Source organism: Macrotis lagotis, chromosome 5 (genome assembly GCF_037893015.1).
Source record: "Macrotis lagotis isolate mMagLag1 chromosome 5, bilby.v1.9.chrom.fasta, whole genome shotgun sequence".
Lineage (NCBI taxonomy): Eukaryota > Metazoa > Chordata > Mammalia > Peramelemorphia > Peramelidae > Macrotis > Macrotis lagotis.
The window spans coordinates 28,418,836-28,435,558 of NC_133662.1; the positions used below are offsets into that span (position 1 = coordinate 28,418,836).

Consider the following 16,723-nt stretch of genomic DNA (forward strand, 5'->3'; position numbering starts at 1 on the left):
TTCTATGTCTGAGTAGCTTTCTTTAACTATCTCATTCCTTTTTATTTTAATTCTTTGCCAGAAAGGATAGCTAACTTTCTAGGAGGAAGTAAAATGAGGAATATCTTGGAAAATTTAGATAAGTTTAAAAACAAGATATCTGAAGCTCAAAGCCCAACCTTTCCTATTGTATAGATAAGGAAAGTGAAGCGCAGTGAGTGAATGACTTGCCAAAACTTCACAAAGGTAACACTGGAACTATATATCCCATGCTCAATCCAAATCACACAATGTTAAATTTAAAACAGAACCAACAATATCCTTAACCCCAAAGCAAAGACAAAAATGTATCTATAACCCTGCCACCAAACCACAAAAATCTGATCATGATAAAGAGGGATAATTACCCATTGCGAAGAAAGGGATCCCCAGGAGCGTAGAATTGTATTTTCCATCAGTGATGAAGAATATCCCTGCTGCGGTTACACTGGAAATGCAAACCGTCAGCACACCCAGCAGGCCTAGAAAAGGCTTGCTCCGCAGGCAGTCTTTCATTGAACTGGAGAGGGTGGCTGTGGTCAAGATCAGCATGAGGCTTACCAGGATCTTGCTCCTGGCTAGGATGCTAGTCTTATGAAAGTCTCTCCAGAGGCTAAAGGATGCTAAAGAGAATAGCTGGACATCCTGGTGCTCATCTTGTAGCTTCCTCATCAGTTTACAGAACTCACTCTCCCACTTTTCTCCGATGAGGTCTTGGGTGGCAGAGCCATAAGTCTGGAGGTAGTAGGTGATTTGAATGGCTCTGGCTGACTTGACCCGCTGGTCTTTACTGTTGGGCACATCGACACCACCCAGTTGGTGTCCGATAAAGGTGCTTCTCCCATCCTTGGAAACATAAAAGGAGACTCAAGTTATGGCAGGGCATAGCATAGTATACATTCCTGACTGAGGTCTCTTACTGTAAGGGAAGAAATCATTAGATTGTGAGCTCCTTGAGGTTTAGAACTGTCTTTTGCCTTTTCTTTGTAAGCCCAGGGCTTGGCACATAGTAGGCCCTTAATAAATGCTTATTGACTGGTTGATCATTAAAGAAAGAAATTAACTGCAGACTTAATTGGAATTGATCCAAATGATATGGAACTAGATATAGGACTAGAAAGTAAATCAACATGGAATATGCCATGGCATATTTTTATTTAGCCATGTTCACAAAGGGAGAATCATACCATGGACAACACAAGTAGGTCTCATAGCTGTATTTTCCCCTCTGTGGTGGAATATGGCCATTCAATTTATGGTCTTACAACTAGTAAATGAACTCAAGAATAAATTTAACATTGTATAATATAGGAAGATGAATGGGTGAGAGGAAAATGTTTAGAGAAATAGAAATTTAGGAGATTTAAAAATATGTGATGACATGACTTAATAACTGACAGGTGATTGCAATATTTTAAGAAAAAGAAGTACTGTGGATTTGGGCATGTTGCTCCATTTTCTTTTCTTTTTTTTTTTAATTTTATTTATTTAAGGCAATGGGGTTATTTGTCCAAGGTCACACAGGCAATCATTAAGTGTCTGAGGCCAGATTTGAACTGAGGTACTCCTGACTCCAGGACCAGTGCTCTATCCTAGCCACCTAGTTGCACCCCCCCCAAGCTCCATTTTCCTGCTTAGAAGTAGCATTGTTTTCCATGAGAACACCATAATTTCTTTAAGTTAGCAATACTAACTCTATTCATAGGTCTTTGCTGTGATGTCAATCTTTCTAAAAGCACAATTGATTAAATGAAGTTATGGTCCTGCTTCTGCTATCAAAAAATTCTATCATGCCCTCAACCACAAATAGTCTACCCTTTTCAGTCAGATTTTCTTAGAATTAATTCATTTCTGACTATATTTTTCTTAAATAAGAAATGAGCATTTAAAGCATTCAACTATCCAAATATATGCTGTCACCACAGGTAATTTTTCAAGAAGAAAACAAGCAAACTACTTTTTATGAATGGTCTTGCTGCCAGTAAAGGCAATTAGGTGACAGAGTTTTAAATACTGGATCTGTTTGATCCTGGCCAAGCTCTCTCATCTATATAAAGGGATTTGATGGCTTCCATCTATATATGGATTTGATGGCTTCCAAATTCCCTTAATAGCTCTAAATCTATGATTTACTGATCTAATGATTGACACTCACTGGGGGATCAAAGTAGAAAAAAGAAACTCATTAGGGGATAAAGTATTTTTTCTCATGATCCACTTTTGAAGCATTAAGATTTTGAGACCTCACAGGTATCTCCAAACCAAAATGAGACAACAGTGTAGAACTTTAGCAGAGAGAGCAGAGAATAGTGTGAGGCATTTATGTGTAAGTTGAATAGAGCATTGACCTTGGAATTAGGAAGCCTTAATTTGGAATTCTTCCCTAAACATTTATCAGTCATGTAATTTCTTTGACAAATAAAAGACAAATCATATTAGCTCTCAACTCCATTCCCTTATCTGCAAAACAATGGGAATATTTGCTCCTATTTAATATTGTTTTGAAGATCAAAAGATTTACCATATGCAAATTATTTTGCAAATTTTAAAGACTATTATAGATGTTAGTTATTATCATGATACCTAAGATTATTAAAATAATTTTAAATATAAAAAGTTCAAATATACTTCTAATAAATGCTTCTAAAAGTGTGCTTCATATAGCTTCTAGATGTCAAATTGGAAGGGACTACAGAGACCATTTAATTCAATCCCTTCATTTACAGATAAGGAAATCTGAAGTCCAGGGAAGTTAAGTGACTTGTCCATTGTAACAAAAGTAGCAAGTATCAGAGATGGGATTTAAAGGTAGGATCCTTTATTTAGTAGTAGTGCTTAAGAAACACCTTGTTTCTTCTATCAAACTTAAAAAGTAATTAACATACTATCAATTCTACTTTACTCAATTCATTCAGTCCAGTCTCAGTCATGACTTGAAAGATTTTTACTTATTTGCTATTAAGGTATCAAATTTTACTCTTTTCTTTCATTCATTCTAACCTTGAACTCACTTTCTAGTTTTTTCAACTTAAAGCACCATTAATGGAACTGATATCTCATGTGAATCTTTTGACTAAGAAACAACCTAAATTTATGGAAACAGCACTGACTTTTGAATCGAGGGAGCAGAGTTCAAATCTTGTCTCTATTGCTTATTATCTGTGTGACCTTGATTAAATCACTTAACTTCCTTTTACCTTAGTTACTATATATATATATATATATATATATATATATATATATACATATATGTGTGTGTGTGTGTGTGTGTGTGTGTGTGTATACATATATATATATATACACACACGTATATATAAAATGAACAATTTGAACTATATTTTCTCTAAGGTCATTTTCAGCTCTTTATATCTTATGGTGAAAATTCTGTGAAATAATGGTGCTAAATGAATAATGGTCAACCATAAAGAAGTAGTCTAGATAATACAAGGAAATTCACTCTGGGATACTGAGACATTTTTTTTTAAATCAAGGTTCCATTTGATCAGTTCAGCCTCAGATAATTACTTCAGATAATTCCTTAGGAATACATATTTATTTGTTTAAATTTTATTGGTTTCCTCCTTTACTCTCTCTCCCTTTTTCCTTTTTCTCCTTCCTCTAATGCCATTCTCCCAACTTTCCTTTTTTTTCCCTCCTCCTTCACAGATAACTTGTTTTTTAAACTGCTTTGCCCTTCTGGGTATTTGAAAAGGAAAATATCATAAAAGCTTGTGCTATGTCATTCAGTATGTGTTGCTCTGACTCCCTGTACTCATTTTAGTCTTCAAAATGATTTCTGAGTGGTTTTGAGCAAGTAAATAATCTGCAGATTTATGGGTCCCTCAGGGGTCATTTTGCAGATTATAATGGATCAAAGGAAATGCTGATAATACAGTTGGTCAAAAAAATTAGGAAGTCTAAATATAGTTTTTTAAAATAACAGGTCTTTGTTGGTGTTGCTTAGCTGCTAAAACCTTTATTTTGGAGTTATCTGATTTCTTTCCTTTAAACAAAAAATACATCAGAAAAGACAATATTTTTACCTTTTTCTTAAATTTAAATGGATTGAGCAAAGATAATAGATTTTCTTCTCCTTTCCCACTCCCATGAAAACAAACAAATACAATCTAAAGTCCTTTGAGGTTTTTTGAATAGAAAATTGTCTGATTTTGTTGCAAGTTATCCACTGTAATTATACAAAAAAGCAAAAATGATCTTTTCACAAAACCCTTGGAACTCAACCCAACATTATTTTGTAAAAGTCCTTTGAAGGAGGAAAAAAAATGAAGCTACCTAAACTAACTTTGCCAAGACCTTGTCGTTTAAAGGGCCAATAAAATAAAATGAATTGAGCTTTCTTGACTTAAAGTACAGAAATACTTGGCTAAGACAAAGTGCCCTCAAAGCAAAGTTGGTCATGGTTTAAAGAATAATCTTCCTAGGCTGTGATTTTTCTTCTCGTTTTTCTTTCTTTTTCAACACTGGGGCTTCTTATCTTGAGGAGGCTGGAAGTTCAATCTTTACTCAGGGACTGACTGAACTATTGATCTGCAAAGGGTTTTTAACCTCAATTTTCCCTACCTTGGACTTCTTACATCTCCTTAAGCAGTGTGGTGCCCCCTTCCTAACTATATTTGTGCTGTACTTAACATGAACACACATAGAGCCACTTCAGCTTAGAATTCTTGAGCTCAAGTGATCACACAGCTTCACCTTCACCCTTCCCAATACCAAGCATTTGTAATCCTTGAATAAACTGCTATACCTGGCCTTGGGCAGTGATTAAGGGAGCCAAAGGAGTTCAAAGGGACCTCACAGGTCACCTGGCTCCAAGCTCTTGTTGGACAGATGAGGAAAATGAATCCCAGAGAATTGAAGTGACTAGGCTAGTAACCCATATGGAGAACTTAATCAAGTTAAGAGTCAAACTAAGCACTCCCAAACCAGAATTCTTTCTTCTGTAGCATGCTAAATCAATCTGTATAATTTTTATTAATTAATATTATTAGAAATCAATCAATATTATTAAATATCTTCTCTATGTCAGATATTTTTAGGTGCTGGATATACATGCACAAAGAATGATCTTATTGTCTTCCAAAATACTTTATCCTCTCTCTTCCTCCTGTTCCCTTTTACTTGAAACTTTAGATCCAAACAAGTCTTTCATTCCACAATTAAATATAACAAGCAAACTGTAAATGCATGTGGTAATGCAATGACACAAATTGATAGTATTAGGTCAATTGGCTGTATTAGAGTCTTAACTGAGAACAGGTTAGGGGATTAAAATGTAGGAAGAAACATTGTGCTTAAGTGAAGAAGGAAAAGGGTTCACAATAGAAGCCTGGGGTCTCTGGGGACAGACAATCACCTGTTTCATAATGATTCTTAGGGCTGACCCTGTCACTCTGATCCTAAGAAAGTCATCTACACATTTTAAAACCACAAAGGTTAATTCTCTTTTAAACTGAGATAGACTGTCTTTCATTTTCCTTGTTAGTGAAGCATATTTAGGTAAATGAACAGATCTTATATAAAAGTTAAGCAAATCTGTTTTATAAGGCTACCAATAGTTTAGTAGTATGCATTATTGTTGCTCACTAGTCCCATTGACATACATCAAAGTTTCCTTTTGCCCTCTTCTTTCAATACTGACTCATTATTTCTCTTGCTACTATCTAAGGAAAGCTAAATTGTCCATCCTTGGATTTGTATCTAACAATACAGATTCACAGAAAATCTGAACAATAGGTGGGAGAAAGGACTAAATGGATTTTTTGTATCTTCAATCTGACTTCTCTTAGGTTTTCAACTGGTTTCTTTCCTGTCATGGGCAGGAAATTTTCATCTTTACTATTAGGCTATTTTCACTTTTCTGAGAGCTAATTCTATGTACCAAATGTACCTTTGTACCTATGTACCTTTCACCTGTCCCAGCTGCTAGTTTATTAGAAGGCTACCCATGTGTTGAAAAAAATGTCTCTTGTATCTTGATACAAGCGAACTTGGGTAGGTACATTAGAAGTATTGTACTTCCAGTACACATTACCAGCACACTAAGGAAATTCTGGACCCCAATTTTTGAAACAAAGTTTGAAAATCCTACTATTCCTGTTTGCCCCTTGGTTAAGTAAGTGACTGGCTTAATTATTTATTGTCATACTTATGGAAAGAGTTGGGATGACAGAATAAAGGTCAATCAGATGTCTTTTTAGAAAATACTTTATCTTTCATTTTCTCATCCATTCATTAATTCCTTATAAAACAATTTAATTCAAGAACAAGTCTTAGAAGTATGTGGTTGGGTCAAAAATCAAAAGGGGTAAAGATTCCCAAAGATTATCTTTGACATACTCTGTTCAGCTTTCTCTCATAAAGCACATACTGGGGATACTTCATATAATTTGTCACATTGGAGACAATGTTAATGGTACATAAAGGATAAAAGGACTAGATGTCATTCAGTTGTAAATATTTAAGTCATCCCTGAATGTGGGTATGATGCCCATTAGTCCAGGTTGCAACCCTGTCTCATCATTAAAAGATGGTCTGAGAACTTCTTTAATCAAAACAAACAAATAAACAATTCAAAACCTGGAAGCCAACCTATTAATGAGACTTTCTAAAAATGAACTATACTGGTCCTCAGATAATTCCATTCAATTCTAGTGAACCTTCTTCTATTAAACATCTATTAAGAGGCTATGTGACATAGAAGATAGAATTCTGGACTTTGTTACCCTAGCCAAGTCACTTACCTTCTCAGTGTCCTTTGGCAATAGTAAATTGCAGAGAAGGTACCCATCTTCATTGGTAGAAGATATTTCCTCACCTTGAGTTCCCTATATCAATTAAATCACAGTCCTGGTTCCGCTCCCCCATGAGTATGTGTATATGTGTGTGGGGGGGAGGGGGGCTGAAAACCAAAGTGAATCATCATACCAAGTACAGGGAAATAAAAAGGAAACAAAAAAGTCTCTGCCCTCAAGTATTTTATTTACTTTTTAGTGGTGGGGAGGGGGGAATGAAACAACTAAACTTATACATTGACAAGTTTGACAATGAAAGGTCCATGACTTGGTCTTTCCTCCTCAGGTTTTCTTTCATTCACTAACTAGATCAAGTTGCTTGACCAGCAGAACTTGACTCACAGATCCCAGAGACTCACTCTTAACCTTAAACTGAAAAGGGATGGAATGAGTGCCTTCAGCTGAAGGTGAAGCTTGGTTTCAGATGCTACCTTTGATTATCACTGTATGATTTAAGAAAAGTCAATTTCTTTAAAGCTCATTTTTTTCTTGTAAAATAATCTGTCATACTTGAGTTATTGCAAGTACTAAATATGACAATATATGCAAAATATTGCAAATCTCAAAGTTTTCTGTGAAGCAGGTATTTTTATTAACTTCTTTGTCTCAGAATAGCATAGTCTTCTTTATCCTATTCAGAATCATATTCAAAGAAAGACTTGCCACAGATATGCCTTAAAAGTTATGTACCTTAAAGCAAAACTAGGGGAATATATAAGAGGCATAGTCAACAAGTATCTGTGAAGCTCCTACTTATATGTCAGGTACTGTGATAAACCCTAGAAATACAAAGAAAGGAAAGAAACAATATCTTTCTAAGGCGATCATATTCTCTTGGGAAAGTGCGGTGGGGGAAAGCAACTGAATTGGGAAGGAAGGGCATCAGAAAAACTGGATTAGTGGTCAGAAGACAGTCCTGCCTCAGCAACTAGATAGTGATAGCCTCTCTGAGATTTAGACTATACTTTTATAATATAAGAATAGAAACTATAGGAAGTATAAGTATAAAGACATTTGCAGTGTGACTTCACCTCTAACTGCCCTAGTCTCCTTATGTGCAAAATGGGAATAATAATAATAGCATTATTCTTCTGGGATTGCTCTGAGGATCATTGATAATGTTTGTAAAGTGCTTTGCAAGTACTTATATTTTCCTGTTGTTGTTCAGTTGTGTTTAATTGTTCATGACCCACTTTGGGGTTTTCTTGGCAAAGATACTGAAGAGATTTGTTATTTACTTCTCCAGTTTTACAGATGAGGAAACTGAGACAAACAGGGTTAAGTGATTTGCTCAGGCCACAGGTAATTTCTTCTAGATAATATTATTATTATAATGAACTATATAAATACAAACTAAAAATGTTATTGAATTATTCACAACATCTGTAGGAGGCATTTAAATTCATTCATTCAATTATTCATATAGTCAAATATTTATTAAACACTTAGATTTTACAGATCACTGTCAAGCACTAATGGGAGATAAAATGTGTAGATGTGATCAAGTACCTGACTACATAGAACCTATAGTCTAATGAGGGGATTAGACACCTATAGTGATAACTAGTATGAGCAATTATCCAGTAAGTATGTAATCATGTGTTATATGTGAGTCCAAGTAGAAGGTATTAATTAATGTTTTCTTTCATTTGTGCATTTTAAATTCAAAATAAATTGTTCTCATTTAAGTAGTGTGCTGCAATAGAAAGAGGACTTGGAATCAGAAGACCTGGATCCAAATTATGGATTTGTCGTTTGCTATTTATGTGACCTTGGACAAGTGGCAATCTCCCTGAGCCTTAGTTTCCCCACAAGTAAAAGAAGGATTTTGAACCATTTGACCTCCAAACACTCTTCCAGTTGAAATTCTAGGAATAAATAAACTTCAAATTCACCCCTTGCAGACAAAGTCTCTTAATGAAAATCTCTTTTGGAGGGAGTTGCACAAGATTGCTCTTGCAACCTGGATCCTCAACCCAAATTCTGAGCTTCTTCAGCTTATGTCATGAACCTCATTTCAGTAGCATTTGTTTCAATATTCACATGTAAAATCAAGCTCTAACCAGCCTAGAGGACTGAGTCATTAATATCAGAACAAAATTAAGGCAAGGTAAATTTCTCAAGTGAAGCTTTTGAAACAGAGGGGAACAAGTTTTATATTTACTCAATATACACCTATTTGGTGTTGGCATTCAGATGCTTTCTGTCACTGCAAGATATTTCAGCAGCATAGGCCCTGCCTAAGACAAGGCATGTAATTCATGTACTATTGATTTTCAATGCAGCATGGACTGCAAGGTTACTGGAGACCTTGGATGGTCAGTCGCCTCTTTTGCTAAATATAAAATTTCCTCATGAAAGGTCAATGATGAGGTATCTATGGAAGCAGAGAAAATCTTATTGCATAAGCATTTTCTTATATTTACTATCTCACTTATAATTTATTTGGGCCACCCAACTATGAGTTTTAATTAAATGCAATTCTCAGTTACTTGGACTTTCTTCCCATTACTTAACTTCCAGGTCTTACAAGAATTTTCTTCAAAAATAAACTTCCAATATGTTTCTTAGATTTTGATTTATGATCCAATTTTCCATACCCCTTAATTGCACAATAATTATTCATATTCAAAATGATGGTCCTGAGTCACAATGAATTCCACAGTGATAAAAGAAAGATTTACTTGTAGCCATGTATTTTTCAAGGCCCTCCTGACCCAATTTGGAAAGACTGTCAATAATAAAGGCAGAATTCAAAAGATGGCTTAACTTTAATATGGGTCAATAAGAAAATTCAATTAGGCAGAATCTCTAGGGTGAACTGCAAAAACATTTTAGATTAATATAAAAATATTTGGACTAAAATCTCAATTCTACCATGTAATACATATGTGACCTTGGACAAGTGAAATTCCTATTATGGGTCTCTGGTTCATCGTCTTTAAAATGAAGGAGAGGAAATTTTAGATAATATTTGAAGTCCCTACAGCAAAAGATACTCTGATCCAATTAATATGTGCTTGAGCCAAAATGGGCCTATGTATGTATGTTTATATATGTATGATTACAAGAGAACAACTATATGTATGTTTGTATGTGTGTGTGTGTGTGCATGTGCGCGTGTATATCTTTTTTATGTACACACCTTTTAGAGGATGGAGCAGGGAGATCTAGGATTATGATGGTCATAGGTACTGTAGTCAATGGACTTGGAGTCAGTTTGAATTTTTTGTTTGAATTCTACCTCTGAGGTAGCCAGATGGTACAGTGGATAGAGGACAGGTCCTGGAGTTAGGAGCAGCTGAATTTAAATCTTTCCCCAGACACCAGCTATGGGTACTATAACAAGTAATTTAAACCTGATTGCCTTCCAAAACTGAAGAATAAATTTTACCTTAGATATTTATTCACTATATGACTCTGGACAAATAGATTTACCTTTGTTGGTCTGTTTCCACATCTGTAAAATGGTGATAACAGCACCTAATTCACAAGGTTACTATATAAATATTAAATGAGATTACATATATGAAATTTTGCAATCTTTAGCACATTATGTTAATACTAGTCTTTGTTATTATTATCAATATTATTAATAATTGGGTTTTTCCTATATAGAAATTTCCTCCATTGATAAGATGAACAATTCTTCTGAAGAATGTGGTTTTATTGTGTTAATGTATGATTTTTAAGCAACTCACCCATCCCTAACAATATAAACAGTTATGTAATTCTGAGCAAAAGTTGAGAAATATTTTAATCTTGTTTTCTGTTTAGATAACCCTCTCTCTCAATACTATTCCAACCTTGGAATAGTCTTGAGAGCTGTCTGGGACCCAGAGAGTTTACATGAATTGTTAGGTCACATAGCTAATAAGTGTTAAGAGGTAGAACCTGAAAGTCATCTTTTCCTAATTTTAGGACCGGCCTTCTATCCATTATATCAGATTGTCTCTCCAATATAAATGCTTATTTATATGTTGTGTACTCAGTTTTAAAAGAACATTTGGAAGAGGAAATCAGTCAATGAACATAAATGAAGCACCAACTATTGCCAGGCACTGTGCTAAATTCTGGAAATACAAAAGAAGACAAAAGAGAGTGTGTCTGCTTTTGAGGAACTTGCAGTCTCCTGGAGGAGACAACTTAATAATAACTATATGCAAATAAGATAAAAACATATATAAAATATAATTATGATACGATAGAGAGTAAGATGATTTTAGAGTTTGGAAGAAGTGTGTTCAAGCCCCACCACTGACACTGACACATACAGGCTGTGTCATGTGGAGAAAATCATTTCAGATCTCTCTCTCTCTCTCTCTCTCTCTCTCTCTCTCTTTCTCTCTATCTCTATCTCATCATCTATATCTATATCTAGCTTCTTCTTAAACCCATAAATTAAAAAAGCAGGCACAAACCTACATTGGCAAAAGGAATTACCTCACAAACATTTCCCAATACCAATGAAAACATAGAACCAATATAATTGTTATACTCAATATTCATTATGACATGTGTACATGATTACTTATACTCATCTACATAATATATGTGTATTCTGTTCAGATTTCATCTTATAGAGATTCCATTCACAATCCTTTTTCTGCATAGCAATATTGTCTCTATTTGGTGATCTAAGATTTGTATCTTAAAAAACCTAATTAGAAAAACTTCATAATGATAGAATTTATAAGATAATACATTCCTAGAGATGATTTCTGAATAGGTGAATAGAAGCCTATTTTCATGAGATAACCTAGGGTTAGTATTAATGGGAGATAGAGACATAAAGAGATTCTCTCATTCCTGGATATTCTCTAGATTCTTCTACTCTGGTTATTCTTATGATGAACCACAAGCAGTTGTGTTTCCTTTCCTTAATCTGATCCAATTGTTGTCAATATTTGACCAGAACACTCCTTCCCTTCTCTCTCTATTACTTCTGAAAGCCCTCTAAAAATTTTTAGACAGTTTGACTAGGCAGAAATATCCCATTTCAATTCCATGTGCATTATATCTCCCTAGCCTTGATAATTCACCTTACTCCCTACCTCAGATCTAAATTTATTTCAATTCCAAGCCTTTTTATTGTCACTATTTCTTCTGTTGTAATACATAGTTCCCTGTTTAATATTCTCTTCTAAGTTAACCTTTTCTCTTCACATTGAAATGTTCTACATTCCATTAATTTTGAATTATTTTTAAAATGTCTTTATTTCTGAAATATTCTCTAGTGTCTCTAAAACACATACTTTATATCTTTATACTTTGATTTATATAAAAAGACTTATCAGTCTTTTTAATGTATCTTTCATATTGGGACTTCAAATGTTCTACTTTATACAAAATATCACTATGGCTACTTTGAAAAACAGATATTACTTTCATATAGTTTGTGGATTATGATAAATTCCTGAAAAGGTCCCAAATATTTCCCACTCATTGCCAGCAGTAATATCTGAAATTGACACAATGATAATTATTACTTTGGGACCAGAAATTTTCTTTAGAAGGCTCCAATTTAATCTCATATATTAAAGAATGTTATGGAAATGTTATATTCAGAATAAAATTTTACAAAATTAAAAAACAATACATCAACAAACACTTCTCAAGCTCCTACTATGTGTCAGGTACTGGAATAATGGGTGAATATCATTAGTTTATCAAATTATCTGCATGTATTTTAAGAACAGATTAGTACCCTGTAGAACTGAAATAAAGAAAATTATATTTTTTTAAGAAAAAAGAAAAATATATGTGACAATAGGATAAGTGATAGAGTGAGAACAGTGATTATCAGAATGAGAGCATTGTAGGCTAGTTGGAGCACAATGGGGACAAAGTTGCAAGGAAGGGAAAAGAAGACCAAAGGAAGAGTAGAAGTAAGGGTATGCTGGAGATAGCTTCTAGAGGCTAGAGCCAATTGTCAAATGTTCATTGTAAACTGAAAGTATAAAATTAGAGCTTTAAAAAATTCAGGGCTTGATTTGGTATTTTTTTAAATTGTCTATACTGAAGAAAGTGACAGAAAATTTAATAATGCAGATTAAACTTAAAGATGCTTGAGAATGTCCCCTCCCCCAAGAACCAGTTGTTAAACATTTACCACCCCACGACTGAATTGTAGGAGGCCTTTCAGGGAGGGTAATGAATAGCTGAAATCTGGCTTTCACTGATATGCCATGTAATTTTGGGAAAAGTCATGTTTTGGCACAGAAAATCTAACTCCTTTATTTTCCTTTGCAGAAAACTATAAAAGATTATAGAGACAGAGTGACTTGACTAAGATCAAACAGAAAGTCTGATTTGAGCCCAGGTTGTCAGACTCTATAGTCACCATTCATATCACTATAAAACATTTAATCTCACTAAACCTCAGTTTTCTCCCCTATAATGTGAGAATTTTAGAGGAAGTAAGGACTGAGGTCCTTTCCTTTGCTGGCATGTTATCTTTATGAACAGTTTTGTCTACTTCGAAATCATGCCAAGGGATGACACTCACTAGTCGAATAGAAGATCTTAAAAAGTTTTTTTTAACAATAATGGAGTTATAATTTACTACATCCTATGAGAAGTCTCTCATTCCTTGTAGTGTAGAAATTCATTGCTCTCTGTTGAAGGATAAATTATCTTCCATGTGGAATACCATAATAAATTCAAAATGAGTGTTACTTGAATATTAAAGGTCATACAATAAAGAAATTAGGAGAGAATAAAATTTCATATTTTTCATCTATATAGGGGTTAAATCCTTAGCACAACAAGCAAGGAGAAATAATAAATCAATTAATTTTGTGTACATGTAATTGAAAGTTTTTATATAAAAATTAATGCATTTTGGATAAGAAAGAAAGTAGTTGATTGGGAAAAAGAAATATTTCTATCAACCATCTCTGAAAATAATCTGATTGATATTCAAGCTAAAAAGAGAACTGATAGATAATTACAAATCATCTTTCTTTCAATTGATAGAAGGCCAAGAGTAGTCAAAGAATATGAAGAAATATTGCTCAAAAGAATAGTTTTAAAATATCAAAACCATGAAAAAGAATTCTCCAAAACAACCTTAAGATTAAAATGAATCAAAATAACCCTGAGGTTTCATCTCACACCGAGTAAACTGACACTCCTAGCCTTCGTTAATTACATGTGTTTTATCTTATTTTCCTGAAAATAAGACCTAGAATGATATTTTTCTGGATTTTCTTAAAATAAACCATATCCCAAAATTAAACCCAGTTAAGATTGTCAACCAGACACATTTAGTAACACACAAAGGACATATTGAATTGTCAATAACAATATTAAGATATAATTAAATTGTATAAATAATATTATTGAGATTCATACTTAAAATAGATGATAATATTAAATATGATTAAGTATTTGTAAATACCCAAACAGGTGCCTTAGGACAAGAGGTAAATAAATGCCTATGTAAACAGATGAACCTGAAACTTATTGCCGAATGACCAGAGTACAGATACAATGTATGAATCATGTGAAGTTGATAAGTTCTAGATAGAAAGAAAACCCCATTTTTAATCTTCACTGAGGGCAAGAAAGATAAGATTGAATGGGTTTCAAACATTTATATTCTTGAAAGTGAAAAAGCCAGGTACACAAAAGCAGTAATAAAGAAATGGGTCAATTTAATGCTGCCACTTGTTTTGGGAGGTGAACAAAGCATTCTGCTATTCTGGAATTCAGACAGCATATAGCACTAACCAAGAAAAACTTCCTTGCAGAGAGAAGAGTAGATCAAATGATTACCACAGGAATAAATGCCTTTCTCCAGACATCCCCTGAAAATAAACCCTAATGCATATTTTGGAGCAAAACTTAGTAAAATCCTGGGTCTTATTTTTTGGGGAAATTTGGTAGTACAATCATTCTGGTTATTAATTTAGAGTTATGCATTTCAGTGACTAAAATATGAATGCACCTAAAATGTCCAAATAGACATTTTACTTTTAGGTGTATACTTCCCAAATTAAATGAAAAATATTCCATATACACAAAAATCTTTGTTCCCCCCTCCTATATATATAGGAAGAAAGAGTTAGAAACAAAGTAGATGTCTATCATTTAAAGTATGGCTGCGTTATGGCATAGAAGTGTAATGTTATTGTGAAATTAAAAAAATAATGAATTCAGAGAAGCATGGAGAGACATATAAATTGATGCAAAATCAAGCAAACAAGATAAGGAAAACATTATACACAATGAATGCAACACTGGAAATGGAAAAATAATAACAATGATCAAATAATTGAAACAGTATTATAAATTTTTTATGATCAAGCTTGATTCTAAAGAAGAAACATGAGAAGACACCTCCCTCATATTTGTTTTAGAAGGAACTGTTCAAAGGTGGGGAACATTGCATTTGATAATAGATTTTTTTCAATATGTCAGTTCATTTTGCTAAAAAATATGTTTTTCTCTTTTAGATTTCTTTATCATAAGAGATAACTTCATTGGAAGGAACAGAGGAAGAGATAAGATGGGATATAAATGATGCAAAAGAAAAATATATATGTAAAAGATTGAAGAGATAATGGCAATTAGTGCTATAGTCATGCAAGGCAGATCTTCATTGATATGTGCTGAATCAATTAAAAATATCGATGAATGATTGAATGAATAGATTCCACTTAGTTGTCATCAAACAGTATAATCTTCTTTAGAATAATAACAATAACAAAATGATACCCTAAAAGAATGAACTTCATTTCCAAAAAGGGGAAATATTTATTTTTGTGTTCATATATTGATCATAGTCCAAGGAATTCAAAATAAGGGAAACAATGTCAATGAATAATCGCTTAAGTCCTTATGTATATGGAGAATGTTATGTTATGTGAAGGGGCAAGAAAAGATATAGAAAATTAAATTTTTTATAAGTATCTGCAATCATTTGAAAGAATGTGAAATGACATAGGAATATAAAAAGTAATGCATTTTGGATAAGAAGGAAAGTAGTTGACTAGGAAAAAGAAATATTTCATTCAGAATTGTGGAATCTTGGAATTGGGAGAGATTTTAAAATAATCTCATTCTGTCCCTAAAAATAAATTCCCTCTAAAGCATCTTCATCACATCTTCATTCAATTTCTGTATCAGTAAAAGTAGTATGATATAGGGAATGACTCAGCACAAAGGAATGTTACCAATATAAAGGAGCAAAGTGGCATGTGATTAGTCAAGCAATGAGATATCTAGGGGATAGTACTAGAGCATCCCAATTTCAAATATTTTACAAGACCAAAAATGGTTACTAAAGTGGAAATAATAGAATTTTTCCAAAGGGCATATAGTTTGACGCCCCCCACCCCCACCCCAAATGGTATATTATCAACCAATCAGAGGGTGGAAATATGGATCAGCCCATACCAATCATGGTCATCTCTAAATCAAATATATCCACTTTGCCCTCTTCTCTTGCTTGTCTCATGTGGTCTAGGCACCTCATGGTTGTTGTAACTTAACCTAAGCTAAACTACCCCTAGCAGAGCTATGAGTTTAATTAGCATCTCTACACAGATTATATATATATATATATATATATATATATATATATATATATATATATATATATATATATATATATTCAGAGTTAATCTCTCTCCTGACCTCCAACACATATTACCAACTACCAAATGGAAATTTCTAAATTGATGTTCCAAATACATCTCCATTTTTAAAACAGAATTATCTACAACTTCTAAATTTCATATTTGGGGGTCCTTCACCTTTCAGTCACACAGGTATTTGACTTTGTTGTTATCTGAATGCCTTCACCCCACATAACTAAGAGTTGCAGAATTTTATTTTGTCCAACTGTATAATCTTTCTCACATGTGGCTTCTCACTGGTCATACTCA

General features: G+C 33.6%; 1 protein-coding gene across 3 annotated transcripts in view; it reads right to left on the bottom strand.

Annotated features, from left to right (window-relative positions):
* The window catches only part of PTCHD4 (patched domain containing 4), a 366,755-nt gene that overhangs the window by 278,639 nt on the left and 71,393 nt on the right, over positions 1-16,723 (bottom strand). For all 3 annotated transcript variants that reach the window (XM_074237157.1, XM_074237158.1, XM_074237156.1), the window contains one exon: positions 387-864. In XM_074237157.1, coding sequence (XP_074093258.1) covers positions 387-864 — 478 coding nt within the window. The remainder of the gene's footprint in view (positions 1-386; positions 865-16,723) is intronic.